Source organism: Mastigoproctus giganteus, chromosome 12 (assembly GCF_048544385.1).
Source record: "Mastigoproctus giganteus isolate SK-2022 chromosome 12, ASM4854438v1, whole genome shotgun sequence".
NCBI classification, from domain to species: domain Eukaryota; kingdom Metazoa; phylum Arthropoda; class Arachnida; order Uropygi; family Thelyphonidae; genus Mastigoproctus; species Mastigoproctus giganteus.
Genome location: NC_143586.1, coordinates 122,685,565 through 122,701,185, shown reverse-complemented (window position 1 = coordinate 122,701,185; position 15,621 = coordinate 122,685,565). Strand labels below are relative to the sequence as shown.

At 36.9% G+C, this 15,621-nt stretch overlaps 1 protein-coding gene across 1 annotated transcript in view; it reads right to left on the bottom strand.

Annotated features, from left to right (window-relative positions):
• Positions 1-15,621, bottom strand: part of LOC150077385 (uncharacterized) — a 214,918-nt gene that overhangs the window by 172,607 nt on the left and 26,690 nt on the right. Inside the window, exon 4 of the mRNA XM_090386145.1 lies at positions 2,625-2,730. Within this exon, the coding sequence (XP_090242271.1) occupies positions 2,625-2,730 (106 nt within the window). The remainder of the gene's footprint in view (positions 1-2,624; positions 2,731-15,621) is intronic.

Sequence of the window (15,621 nt, the reverse complement as noted above, 5' to 3'; positions counted from 1 at the left end):
ATAACAACGATGGGCTCTCATGAGCTCATCACTTTTCGTAGGCTATATGAAAATATAGCCTATGAAAAAAAATAAACTAGTGCATGGGTCTTCTTGTAAGCGAAAGATTAATTCAGAAAACTTTTTTTTGTCAGGGGGGAATTTTATTTTACACATCAGTAACCACAATACCCCGATCCCTCTAACTTTAATCATGACAAACAAATATACATCAGAGCAAATCTCTCACTGGTCAGTTGCAAAGAACCACTATTATGTTTAGCATCTGACAACTGAGAGGTTTACTCAATGGTATGTATTTGTTTATTAAAGTTAGTGTTAACACAGTTTAATTTTTTGACAGCCTTAGTATTTATTCAACATAATTTTCCATCAAAACATAAATAAAGTCAGAATTTCACCTTTTTGTTAAATTAAATAGAAAACGAAGATTAGCATTAGTAGAGGCATACGATGCACGAAAGCAAGCTTATGTAGCATCAGCCAAAAAAAAAAAAAGCCTCCCATTTCATCCCTCCATTCGTTCCAAATGCCTGTCCAGCTCAGCCTTAAATATATTTAAGCTATCAACTTCCACAACAAAAGATAGAAGTCTGTTCCACCAATCAACTACCCGCTGGCTAAAGACAAATTTCCGCACATCTATTCTACAACTGTCTTTCCTCAATTTGAATCTGTGTCCCCTCAGGTTCTTAATCTGAGTAAGAGGAAGAATTCCATCAGCATTCAGCTTGCTGAAGCCATTCAAGGCCTCATAAACCTCAATCAGATCACCTCGCAGGTGCCTACTCTCCAGGCACTGCAATTTGCAGAACTTAAGCCTTTCTTGGTAAGAGCACCCCTTTGTTCCCCTCACCAATCTTCTTTGTACTCATTCTAGCAACTTAATATCCTTCCTAAAAGGAGGCCTCCAGACCTGTACACAGTAATCTAGGTGTGGCCTGACCATTGCCTTGTATAATGGGATAGTCACCTCCCTGTCCCTACTAACAAAATTCCTATATATCATTGACAAAACCCCATGACCTACCCCAGCAGTCCATCTACATGGCTCGGCAAACTTCATATTCCACTGCACAATTATCCCCCGGTCTTTTTCACTTTCCACATCCCTGAGAGTAGTACCACACAGTTGGTACATTTCTCTTCAATTACTGCTACCCATATGCAGTACTTTGCATTTGACAATGTTAAACTTCAGTTGCCACTTCTCAGCCAATTTGCCCAACTTATGTAGATCCAGGTGGAGTAGCATACTGTCTTTACTGTCATTAACAACTCTGCCAACCTTTGTTTCATCGACAAACTTGGACATTAAACCTAATACACCTTCATCAATATCATTGATAAATATACAAAATAACAATGGGCCCAACACCGAAACCAGGGGAACTCAACTAATAACATTTATTTGTCCAAGAAGAGCAGTGTCCATTGATTACCACTCTGCCTTTTCCCACTCAACCATCCCTTTATCCATTGTAGCAACTTACCCTTAATGCCATATCTCTCCAATTTGTACAGCAGTCTTCCACGTGCAACAGTATCAAAAGCTTTCCTGAAATCCAAGTATATAATATATGAAAATTATTTTTGGCATTCAGTTCCTTTGTGACCACATCATAGTATCCAACCAAATTGGTCAGACAAGACCTCCCTTTAACAAACCTATGCTGTGTCTTAACTATTACTGCAGTCTTGTCTAGATGATCCTGCAACGCTTCTTTAACTAGTACTTGTCACCTTTTGAACCCCCCTTTGTGGTGAATTGGTGATACATTTGCACTCCTCCAGTCCATGGGGACATCTCCTGAGTCCTAGGAAGCTCTCATAATTATGGCTAAGGGTTTTCTTACTTCCTTTGCTGCCTCCTTTAATATAACTCGACAGATCCCATCCACACCATGTGCCTTTTTTATGTCTAACTTCAACAATTTCTCCTCATTTTGCTCTCAGTTATTACAAAATCACTTAGCTCCCTGTTAGAGTTTGATAAACTTCTGGCACTCACCTCATTGAATAACTCCTCAAGTGTGAATGTAGATGCAAAATACTCATTCAGTTTATCAGTTACCTGAGCATGATCATCAATAGTCAACCCATCTATTAAGTGGTCCAATCTGATTCATTCCTTTTCTTCTAGAGTTTACATAAGTAAAGAACGCTTTGCTGTTTTTCTTTGCATCTTTTGCCAAGGATTTCTCATAATCCGGCTTCCCCTACCTACCTAACCTCCTTTGTGACTCAATTACAGACTACTTTATATCTGCCATAGGCTTCTGTGTCACCTGATACTTTATATACATCCCGTTAAAAAAAGTTAACTTCTCTTATTCTTTTACAAATATACTAAACAATGTGCTTTTAACAATTTATTTATTTTTTTGGTATACGAGCATTCTTCCAGCTGAAAACAAATAAAATCGTGACAAAAAATTATTATTTCATTTTTAGGAATTAATTGCGTCCATAGAATCCACATATCAAATATTCCTTAAATCACAACTGGTTGCTTTCCACACATGTAAATTTGGGTGATAATTTAATTTGAGTCATGCTGTTACATGTTTCTTTTCAGTAGCAGTACCATATCATATACTCAGTTCTATTAATAAAATGCTTACCAATATTGTTTTGAGCAAAGCTGTCATTAATATTTGGAAGCAGAATCTTGAAGAGGGGAGAATAATCCTCTGACTGCATAAGAGAAGTAATACGGGTGCAGTCACTCTGAAAATACATTTATCATATCAAACATTATAACTTTAGTAATATCAAATTCATATTTATTAAAATTACTTTGCCAGATATGAGCATCCATTTCTCTTAAATGTAATGTACTAAAATCAGAATTATGTTAACACAATTTGAATATATGAATTTTTTTTTAATTTTTAAAATTCGCCGTATTTTAAATGAATTGATAAATATTATTATTTATTTAAATATATATATATATATATATATATTTTTTATGTAAATCCCAAACACAAGAGGTATTAGAACCTATAGTACTTAGTACCGTGCTTGGGCTGGAGGTTGAGAAGACGAAAGAAGATATTTGTTGACATTGGACTTGAACTTCTGTAGACTGTAATTTTCAGGAAATACGTATGAAGGAAGGTTGTTCCAGAAAACGGCAGTTGAATGAATAAACGAGGAAGATGAAAAGTTGGTTCTGTGGGTTTGAAGTTGGACAGTAAATGGATGTTGGCTAGTGGAGGCACATGTTTGGACTGTGTTGAAAGAGAGAGCAGGATTATAGAAGCCAATTCAGAAGAACAGTGCCCATGGAAATATCTGTAGAAGAGGCATGCAGCAGAAACAGTACTCCTATGAGACAGCAAGTAGAGAGACTCCGTTAGAGATGAATCATTAATTAACCTAACTGCTCTCTTCTGAACGGAATCAAGAAGCCTGAGAGAGGCTTTGGGGGCACCGCCCCAGATGTGGGAACAATATTCCATGGCAGGGCGGATTTGCGATTTGTAACGCATGAACAACTTTTTGGAAGAAAAGTAATGCCGTGAGTGTAAGAGAAAACCAAGTTTTTTAGATGCGGAGGAAGCAATATTTGTAAGGGTAATCTCCAAAAGAGATATATCATTTTGCCTAGAAATCGGAGTGTCACCAAAAATAAGCATAGGAGCAGAAGAAAACCTTTTTGCAAGATATAAGACAACACTAAGTTTTAAAGGATTGAAATCAACTAAGTTGTCTTTGCCCCACTGGAGAATTACCTGGAGATCGGCATTTAAGGAATTGGTAGCAGATTTTCGAGAAGTTGAAGCTGATTGATTTCACTCCACTTGAAGCTGATTGATTGCATTCCACTACCCATTTTGATTCTCAAAATGGGAAGTGGAATGTAATGTGTTATCATCGGCAAAACTATGGATAAAATTTCCAGTCAATGGAAGACGGTCATTAATATACAAGAAGAAAAGAACCTGACCTTGGGGGACACCGGCATTAGTGGAGCAGTTAGAAGACAGAGTCATCTTTCATCACCTTCAGTGAGTGATCAGAGAGAAAACTGGATAACGAATTATAAAAAACAGTTGGGAAACCATAAGATGGAAGCTTGTTTAGAAGACCTTTATGCCAAACACAATCGAAAGCCTTTGAGATGTCAAGAGCAACTGCTTGTGTTTCACCAAACGTTTCCATTGAATTAGTCCATAAATGGGTAACATAAGCCAGAATATCACCAGTGGATCGACAATGACGATCGTTGATCAGACGGAAGGTTTCTAGGTAGTTTAAGGTACTTATATCTATGAATTAAAAATATCTGTAGCATATTGGAAAAAGATGTATAGAAGTACAAAGCACAAGTATACCATTTATAAATTGTATTCGCTCTGTGGCTGCTTCATCTATTTGATATTAGTAGTGGCAAATGAAGAAAGAAAGCAATATTATACACCATCAGCAAAAAATAAATAAGCTTACGTGACCCAAAAAAAATAAATAAATAAAATAAATAAAATAAATAAATAAAAATACTTCCCATATTACATGTCCATCCACTATCCACTTACAGTTTATCTAATTCTTCTTTGAATTTATTCAAACTGAACATGAAATGGAAGTTTTTCCAACAATCTGCTTCCTGAAGACAAATTTCAACACATCTGTCCTGCAATCATCCTTCCCCAATTTAGGTCCCTCGTGTGTGTAGTTTGAGCAATGTGAAGGATTCCATCTGCATTGAGTTTATTCAATCCATTCAAAGCCTTAAACAATTCAATCAGATGTCATGATAGGAGTTGCTTAGTTACCATACACTGCAATTTGCAGAAATGAAAAATTTACTGGTAAGAATACCCTTCCATTCCCCTCACTAATCTGGTTGCTCTTCTCTGCACCCATTCCAACAGATATGCATCCTTCCTAAAATGAGTTCCAGACCTGTATTGCATTACTCAAGATGTGGCATAACCACTGCCTTATATAATGGCATAATCACCTGCTTATCCATACTGGCAAAATTCCAGTGCATCACTGATAAAACATCATGAGCTGTGCTGGCAGCCAATCTGCATTGCTCAGATAATTTCATATCTGACTGTACAATTATCTCCTAGTCTTGTTCATTCTCTACCATCCACTGTGGTACCACAACAGTTGGTACATTAATCTGGGATTACTGCAACCTGTATGATGTACCCTGCTTTTGTCAATTTTAAAACTTCAGTTGCTTCTTCTTGGCACTTCTGCCTAATTTTTCTAAATCTTGTGGCAGTATCATACCCTCATTTACCACACTGCCAACCTTTATATCATTTTCAAACTTAGACATTAAACCTAATATGCTTTCATCAAAATCATTAATAGATATTGAAAACAACAACTGCCCAGCATTGAATGAACCCTTGGGGCTCCATTAATAACATTAGTTCAAGAAGAGCAGTGCTTACTGAAAACCACTCTCTGTCTTCTCTGTCTTGATAAAATTATGGCATCCCCATACCCAAAAAATTCTTGTAATACTGTTTAAGGTTTAGATATAAGCCTTGAACAGAATTTCTTAATTGGTATAAAAGTTTATTAGTTTCTATAATTATGTCCCCAAACAATTCCCATTTAAAAATTGCTGTTGGTAACTTTATCCATTGGTCCCATGCCTAGAATTTAAAAAAAAAAAAAAAAAACAGATTCTTAATGCATGAATGGTCACTGCTAATAATGAGCTAAAGAGTATGCTATTAATTTATCCAATAAATCTACAAATGTCATGCTACTGTGTGAATGACCAACCCACAAATTCCAATTAATATCTGGAAAGTTGAAGCTCCCGTTATAAGACAATTATATTTACTGGCCTACACTGTCTGTATTCTTCATTACAGTTACCACACTCATTATGCCTATAACACATTTCTACTCTCATTTTTGATTTCTCAGTTCTTATATCACAACAAACTGAATGAATATTGCGCTGGCCACTCATATCAAATGGATACACACTGCCTTACATTTTATTTGTTTCTTAACTAAGAGTATAATGCTTCACGCCCCCCCCCCCAGGTGCCTCCGGGTGGGCAGGAGCAGCAGTGCGTAGCACACGTTTCTTGATTAGACCGGGGTTCGAGCCCGTGAGCCACCAAATATGGAGGATGTGGAAAGGTCAGGGATGACCACTGCATATCCCCGGAGCAATATGGCCATGGTTGCTAATGCTCCTAAAAACCAAACAACAACAAACAAACCCCCCCCACACTTTCTGTCCTGCCATATCTTCATGTTTAGTGTCTAGAGCAGTCTCCAAACTTTTTTGGTCGCGCACCACTATTTTACTTAAAAGGACTGGTGCACACCATTATTTTACTTAAAAGGACTACTAACACACACCCCAGAATAAAAAATGAAATATATAATTCAATATATTTTTTATTTATAAATCATTTACATGGAAGACATTATATCTAAAATCACATACAATTTGAAAAGATTACAAAAGATCGCAATCTAATTCAATGCCAAATACAAAATACAAAACAAAACGAAATTAAAGTACAAAGTGGTATAAATCAAATCAACAGCATTTTTTAGTGGGAACAATGTGCTTGAATATTTTTCATTATTGCTGTGTATCGTAGTTTCATATTTTGGGACACAGCTACCCAAAGATCTGGTTCTAAGTTAAGTTTATTTCTAAATGTGGTCTTAATAATAGTCATTGCAGAGAAAGTCACCTCACATGAGTATGTTGATCCAAATGGAATGATTTCATCGCTCGCTCTGCTTACAAATCACCCCATGGATCATCCATGCACCCCTCACGCACCCCACTTTGGAGACTACTGGTCTAGAAGAAAGTTTCCAGCATTCTCTCCCCTCTTCTCCTTCAGCCCATGCATGGCACTACTTTTTTTTTTTTTTTTTACATACTTCTGTAGACTGTAATTTTCAGCAAATACGTACGAAGGAAGGTTGTTCCAGAAAACGGCAGTTGAACGAATAAACAAGGAAGATGAAAAGTTGATTCTGCAAGTTTGAAGATGGACAGTAAATGGATGTTGTCTGGTGGCAGCACGTGTTCAGACTGTTTTGAATTAGAGAGCAGGAAATATAGAAGCCAATTCAGAAGAACAGTGGCCATGGAAGTATCTGCAGAAAACACATGCAGCAGAAACAGTACGTCTATGAGACAGAGTGGAGAGACTGTTAGAGATGAGTCATTAATTAACCTAACTGCCCTCTTCTGAACGGAATCGAGAAGACTGAGGGAGGTTTTGGGAGCACCACCCAAGATGGGGGAACAATATTCCATGGTAGGGTGGTTTCATGATTTATACTGAGTGCACAGTTTTTGCCAAGAGAGATTTTAGAAGTCAGGATAATCCCCAAAAGGGATATCATCTTGCCTAGAAATCGCAGTGTCACCAAAGATAGGCATAGCAGCAGAAGAATCCTTTTTGCAAGATATAAGACAAGACTGAGTTTTAGGACTGAAATCAACTAAGTTGTCTTTGCCCCACTGGAGAATTATCTGGAGATTGGCATTTAAGGAATTGGTAGCGGATATTTGAGAAGTTGAAGCTGATTGAGCAGAGCAAGGTCAAAATGGAAAGTGGAATGAAATGTGCTATCATCGGCAAAACTATGGAGAGGATTGCCAGTCAATGGAAGAAGGTCATTAATATACAAGAAGAAAGAGTGGGGGAAATAACTGAACCTTGAGGGACACCAGCATTAGTGGAAACTATAGAAGACAGAGAGCCATCTACCTTTACCCTCAGTGAATGGTCAGAGAGAAAACTGGATAACAAATTATAAAAAACAGTTGGCAAACCATAAGATGGAAGCTTGTTTAGAAGACCTTTATGCCAAACACGATCGAAAGCCTTTGAGATGTCAAGAGCAACTGCTTGTGTTTCACCAAACTTTTCCACTGAATTTGTCCATAAATGGGTAACATAAGCCAGAATATCACCAGTGGATCGACACTGACCGAATCCAAATTGGCAAACGCTGATCAAATGGATGGTTTCTAGATAGTTTTAAGAGTTGGCAGTTAATCGATTTCTCTTTTATTTTAGAAAGAGTAGAAGTAATTGCAATGGAACGATAAATGGGAGTGATTTATCACCCTTTTTAGGAACTGACTGGATATGAGCAAATTTCCAAGCAGAAGGAAAAACACCTTTGTAATAAGAAAGTGAAAATAGGCAGCAAAGAACAGGAGTAAGTTCAGGAGCTGTTGTTGTTGTTATTTGGTTTTTAGGAGCATTAGCAACCTAGTGGTTCCTTTATCTGTAGATTCCTAATGCATGAAGAATCACTACTGGTAATCAGATCAAGAGTTTTGTTCCCTCTGGTCAATCATCCAATAAATACACAAAATCCTTACTAGTGTAAGTGACCAACCCACAAGTTCCGTCATTATTTGGCAAGTTAAAATCCCCCATTATTAGACACTTAGATTTACTGGCCCACTCAATTTCTCTGCACAATTGTTCATTATACTCATCAGAGTCATTAGGCCTATAACAAACACCTATTCTCATTTTCCTTTTCCAGTACTTAAGTCACACCACACTGACTCAACATTGCATTATCCACCAATGTCAATTGGATGCACTTTCTTTGATAAGATTTTGTGTGTTTCTTAACTAAACAGCATAACCCCTCCTCCCTTCTTTTCCTGTCTATCTTTTCTGTACACACTGTACTTCCCAAATTCCAATTCTGCTCTGTTTATATCTGTGTGATGCCATGTCTCTGATATCCCAACAATATCTGCCTTTGATGTCTTTACAAGCACTGCAAACTCATCAAATTTATTAACTATACTTCTAGCACTGGTGTACATGCATGTATTCATGCACCTGTTCCTACTATTAGTTACACTAACAGAGCTCATGTATTTACTTGTTCCAACATGATTCTCAGCAGTCCTGAAAATCCCCAGCACTTTACTTTCCAGGTCGCTGCTCATTCCAATAGAAGCATTGCAAAAATAACTTATGCCTTTGCCTGCAGCCACTGTTAATCTTTTAGTCTGTGAATCACCCCCCCCCCTAAGCTAGCAGTTTTCCAACCCACCTAACACTGCCTCGACAGCATTGGCAAATATTCTTGCACCCTTTCTATATAAGTGCATCCATCCCTGTAGAATCAGTCTCTCCTATTAACAAGTACAGACCACACTGAAAAAAAATTCTACCCCATGAGCCTTGTGCAATCTCTCCAGGGCCGACTTGATTGACAGGGCTCTCATCATATACTCCCTCCTATGGTGTCTGAGCAAAATTGCAGACACTTTCAAATTCAACTGTAACTTGTGACTTTTTTTCATCATTGACCTGTACTTGTTAAGTAAATCTGCAGATCTATTACCCTTAAAGTCATTAGTGCCCCAAGTCCAAGGATGCCTTCATAATCAATTTGCCTTTAGCCAGCGGGTAGTTGATTGCTGGAACAAACTTCCATCCGTTGTTGTGTAAGCTGATAGCTTAAATAAATTCAAGGCAGAACTAGACAAACATTTGGAACAAATGGATTAGTGAAATGGGAAGGGCGTTTTTTTTTTTTTTTTTGGCTGATGCTGTACAAGGATCAGCCAAAATTGCATCTACTAATGCTAATCATGGCTTAAGGGCTTGCTTACTTCCTTTGCTGCCTCCTTTAATATAACTACCCATTGTGCCCTTTAAAGATGATATCTACTCTATAACGTCACCAACTTTTGCCCCTAGCAGACATACTAGCCAGGGGTTATTGTGTATGACCAATTAACTTTTGTGGCCCACGTCAACTATCTGACTTCAAAGATCAAAAAATATATAAAAGCTCTAATCAAAATCACCAAGACTGAATGGGGATTAAATAGGAAACCACTTTCCCTATAATACAAGGCTGTTTTTGTCCCAGTGGCCATGTATACCTCTGGTGCGTGGTTTCTGAGGCCAATGAATATCAAATTTAAAGCTAAGCTAATCGCACTTCAAAGATCTATGCTCCTTTCCATGCTTTGGGCTTGCAGGATATTATCCTGTGCTGCACTGCAGGTCTTGGCAGGTGTGCTTCCAATGGACCTTCACCTCATTTATGAAGGTATCTGCTACCGAATGAAACACAAAATACTCACTGAAATTCTTGGAATAACCTGTAATTTAAATTTAGACATCAAGCAAGAGAACCTTGGGATACAGAAAAATTTGATAAACACCTGGCAAATGAGATGGTAAACCAACTAAACTAGGCATGTGACACGAAACTTTATATCAGATGTTACCTTTGCCACTGGAAGAGCTGTTATGAAATGGTTCAGCCCTAGTCTTTACTCTTCATTCCTAATCACTGGTCATAGAGCCCTAAATTTAAAATTATTTCAATTTGGCCTTGTCAACTTGCAGCATTGTTGTTCTTGCAGGTCGAGGAAACTTGGGCTCGTGTAACTTATCATTGCTCCAACTACAATGACGAAAGATCAACAATAAAATCTTACCATAATAATTTTGCTGAAGGAAATGAAGCTATTCTCATGGAAAATGAACAATCCTTCCAGGCATTCCAAAAATTTGCACTAGAAGTATTTACAAAAAGAAAAGAGATGTTGGCTGCTCCATCTACTGCTTCTACTTCAATTGGCAGATCTACTTCATCTACAGCAAAATCTTAAACTTCTACTGAAACTATTACTTACGTATTCTGCGAACCTATCACTGTTATCAAAATTATAAAATTGAGCTATTTACCTGACAGGACCGTACCTACATAGAATATCTTGCTAGATATTTCTTTTTCCCAGAACATTTGAATGACTTTACGATAGGACGTACCTGACTGGACTACCTGATTGGACTTTGCTGGCTGCACTTACCTAATGATACAAACTTGCCTTCTTCCATGGATCAGAGTTTTTATTTTCTGTTTCTCCACAGCTCTTAAAGGGACAGAAATTGTTGCCTCATGAGGCAAATTCTTTTGTTGGTACCAAGGATTTGGGTCTCCTGTAGTAAAGGATTGCTGGCACACACTGGTTGCTCCATGTGAACTCTCTCTTTTTTTTTTTTTTTATGAAAACCCTCAAACACAAGAGGCATTAGAACCTATAGTACTTAGTACTGTGCATGGGTTGGAGGTTGAGAAGACAAAAGAAGATATTTGTTGGCATTAGACTTGAACTTGGGTGTAGGATTATTATTTTTATTTCATTTACTTTTATTTTATTTTTTTCTTATACAGTAGAGTGTCAAAAATCTGAACATAAATAATATGAACAAATCAGTATTTATTTTTTTTTATGCTAGTGTCATAAAATAATTATAGTAAGCGGCAGTTATTGTACATCACGTTTGCAAATTGAATATTTATTCTATTAAATGGCATTTCTAGTAAGTGAAAATCGGAGTAATATTATCAACAGGCTATAATAAAAATGAAGATATAAAGCACAAATTTACACCTTTTTTCTGCTTACCAATTAACAAAATTAAATGACACATGAAAATCTGAAGAATATTATCCATAGGTTAGCAAAACAAAAATAAATTTACACTCACATACATAGCATAATTAATATACATCAGTACTAACTCTTTGTAATCTGATATTCCCTGTTCACTGACTTTTTTTTTTTTTGGATTGTAAAATCTAAAACAGTAAAAAAAAATATGAGCATCAATCAATAACAAAACACGACATGCACAAGTGAGATACGCAGTAAAAAGATTCTGAACAGAGTTTTTACATTTGAACCTCAATCTTATTTTACCATACCGTAATTTTCTTCGTCTTTTAAAAGTAAGCAGAAATTTTTAACAATTGAATCAAAGATTGAGATTCTAAAAGACTTTCAAAGGGAGAAAGCAAGTCTTCATTAGCAAAATTTTACAAAGTTGGAAAGTCAACCATGACAGACATTAGAAACAACAAGGAGAAAACTTTAAAGTTTCCATCGAAACTTGATCCAGATGGTGCAAAAAATTAAAAAAAATAATAATAAAAGCTAATGATCCATCCCCTGAAAATGCCATTTCTGTGTGGTTCACACAGAGACGAAGTTTAGAACAACCCATATCTGGTCCTTTATGTGAAAAGGTGCTAGATTTTAATAAAAAAATTAGGCGTTCCCTCGGATTTTAAAGTCACTGTTTTTATTTCCAAACTTAAATTTTTCTTAGTTTCCAGAAAAGTATTTTTGATAAGTTCGAAAATCACAACATAACACACATTTCTGGCCTTTTACAAAGTTCTGTATTCAACACAGTGTAACAAGGCAGAGTTGAACTGACATTCAGGTGCTGTCCTATATAAGATACTATACGTCAACAAGACCAACCTGATTGACATGACAATTAATAAATCTGGGAAAATAAGTACAGCCAGACCGCGCATAATGAGAGTTAGATTAACACTTGTTTCAACTAACACTTCAAATAGCAGTAACTGTACTGCTATTTGAAGAAATTATACCATTTTTCACTTTACACGATGCAAATTTCCAGTTAACGATTTTTTTATGTGACAGCTGAAAAAGATTTGAATCGCACGCTAAGCTTACCAAGAGTCAGACAGGCAATAAACAAGCATTTGCCTGCTATCCTGCCTCAGTGTGTTCATCAACCATTGGAAGCAGACATGTTACTTGTTTGTCTCTCGCTAATAGTCACGTGCAGACTTGCATTTAAAAATCTAATTTTTAAATACAAAAAAAAAAAAAAAAAAAAAATTAATTTTTAAATGAGCCAGATGAAAATGTTACCGAAAAGGAGATAACAGTAAAAGAACTAGATGAAATCTTTCGTATTGCAGAGAACCTCAAACAAAAGGTTTGAGGTTCTCTGCGATATTTATTTTTCCAGGGCCTAGTGAAGAGTGTTGTTGGCTACAGGAAAAAAAAAATTGATGAAAAATAAAGCCAACACTATTAAAATGACTCTGTTCAAATATTTCTGTAAGAAATAATTTCTTCATTGCGTATTTAATGCAATAAACATTTAATTCTATAATTATTTTCATTATCTTTTACATGGTATACAGTTAAAAAGTTATTTAAAGGGTATTTTTAAAATTCTTTATGGACAATCCTGAAAGTCACAGACCAATTATAATTTTTCCTATTGATAATTATATTCGATTAATGAGTTTCCCTTTTGTGCGATGTGCTCGTGTGACGAATTAATCGAGGCCAGCCTGCATATCAAGCTAGGCATCGATATCAAAGGCATAGAAACTGGCCTCTAGAAGAAGTTGAATTTCTGAAGGTGGAGTACTGAAGACTTAAAAAGAAATTTTGATAAAGCCATTGCAACTGCCAAAAGGTAGTCTTGGCAAAACCTTGTGAACACTAAAGGCAACTCTGATCCATGGGGATTATTGTATAAACGTGCCAAAAATAAAATACTTGCTCCCGATATTTATAATTCTGTGGTCAATAATAATACCGAAACTAAAAACTAGCCCGACACAATTAATATCATCCCAGACGGAATCTTTCCTCCAGCTAACCCTACCCTACATGATCTTCATGCTCGAATTAGACTGGAAAAGTCTAAGTACAATCCCAAGGAGGCTACCGCTCCATTCCCACTGGAAGAATTACAAACAGCCATTAAAAAAGGTCAATGTTTCGAAATATATCTTGGCAGATTGCGAAATATATCTTGAAAATATTTTCATCAGAGTTGTAAAAAAATTTCCAAACAATATTCTGCTAATGTTTAACAAAATGACTCTTGGAGGGAATTTTTCCTGTATCTTGGAAAACAGCTTTGCTGCGTATAATCCACAAACTTGAAAAATCATTTTCTCACCCAAAAATACAGACTTGACAGATTGCATTACTTGCCAACATGGGAAAATTGCTTGTATGCTTAATAGCCCACAGAATCCAGAAACTGTTCTACGACAAACAGTTATTATCAAACAAACAATGTGAATTTGTTATAGACGCCGAAGTGGACTTAATTCAATTCCTCAACAGCCAAATACAAGCTGGTCATTTTTATTGACTTCGAGGGCACGTTTGATTCCCTTTGGTGGGAGAGCACTCTCAAACAATTAAGAACAGCAAACTGTAATTCCCAACTCTTCTCTTTAGTTCGAAACTATTTCCAGGACAGACAAGTTCTAATAAAATCTAAACATCAATGTATTACTAGAGCTGTTTACAGAGGGTGCCTCCAGGGTTCCATTCTGTGACTTCCGATATGGAATCTGGTATTAAACGATTGGCTAATAAGAAATTTTTCAAAAACCCATATCATTGCATATATAGCTGATGTTACTATTATTATCAGGAGAAGATCAAGAGCAATACTTTAATCCAACAACAAATCTGTTTTACAGGATTTTACAGCACCTCCGTAGGCAGGTGGGCAGGAGCAGCAGTGCATAGCACACACTTCTTGATTAGACCGGGGTTCGAGCCTGTGACCACCAAATACGGAGGATGCAAAAAGGTCAGGGAATGATCACCACATATCCCCGGAGCAATATGGCCTTAGTTGCTAATGCTCCTGAAAACCAAATAACAAACAAACAACAGGATTTTACAAATTGGCCAAACGGAACAAGTTAAATATTAATCCACTTAAAACTAAAATACTTATGCTGAAAGGTAAATTAGATCACAACATATCTCCTCAAATAAAAATTAATAATCTTCAACTTCCTTTAAATAACAGAAACAAAATATTTGGGATTAATATTGGATGAAAAATTACATTTCAATGCCCATTTTTCTCATCTGACGACTAAAGTAAAAAATTTCTCCCAAGTGCTCATACATATTACTCAAAAGGCCTGGGGCCTTTTGAGGAAAATGTTAATGTTTAGGCTTTATTACCTAGTATCATTCATTCCCATTGTAACCTTCAGTGCCAGAGCCTGGTTTCACAAGTTATAGAATAAAAAACTTCAAAATAAATTAATATTTCTATACAAATGAGCATACTACACTGAAAGGAAAGAATTCATGGGGTACTTGATTCCTGGGCAACATGACACTGTCATCCCTCTCGCTAGTGGACAAACCCACTGCTTGGCAGGTACATAGGTACACCGCATTCACGTAAATGGTAATTCAATGTCAGTATAGATAAATGTCATGAGTTAAGACTTTGAAAGAGGGACAATACTGGGTGCCCAACGCATGGGTCACTATCGCGGAGGTGGTACAGAAATTGCACTCCCCCATTCGACAGTATCAAAAGCATATGGGGAATATGACATTTCCGGAATAACATCTCATTGTAGACAGCGCTGGATGAATTGTGGCCGTCGACATCTGTCTCGCATTGTTTCAGAGAATGACAGTGGCACAAATCACTGCCAACTTCAATGAGGGAAGTGCCAGAAACTTCACCAAGTCCATCAGGCAATCATTAGCTGCAACAGGTTATGGGAGCCAACAGACCCATCAGAGTCCCATTGCTAACACCACGACTCTATGTAACACTTCAAATGGGCAAAAGAACACCAGCACTGGACCTTGAATGATTGAAGATGGGTCTTCTGGTCTGATGAGTCCCATTTCCAGTTATTTTGAGCAGATGGTAGGGTGTGTATCTTGAGGAAACCTTGTGCGGTTTCCTCAAGCTATGAACCCATCACGCCAAAATGGAACTGTTCGGGCAGGTAGATGGTCGGTAATGGTCTGGGGTG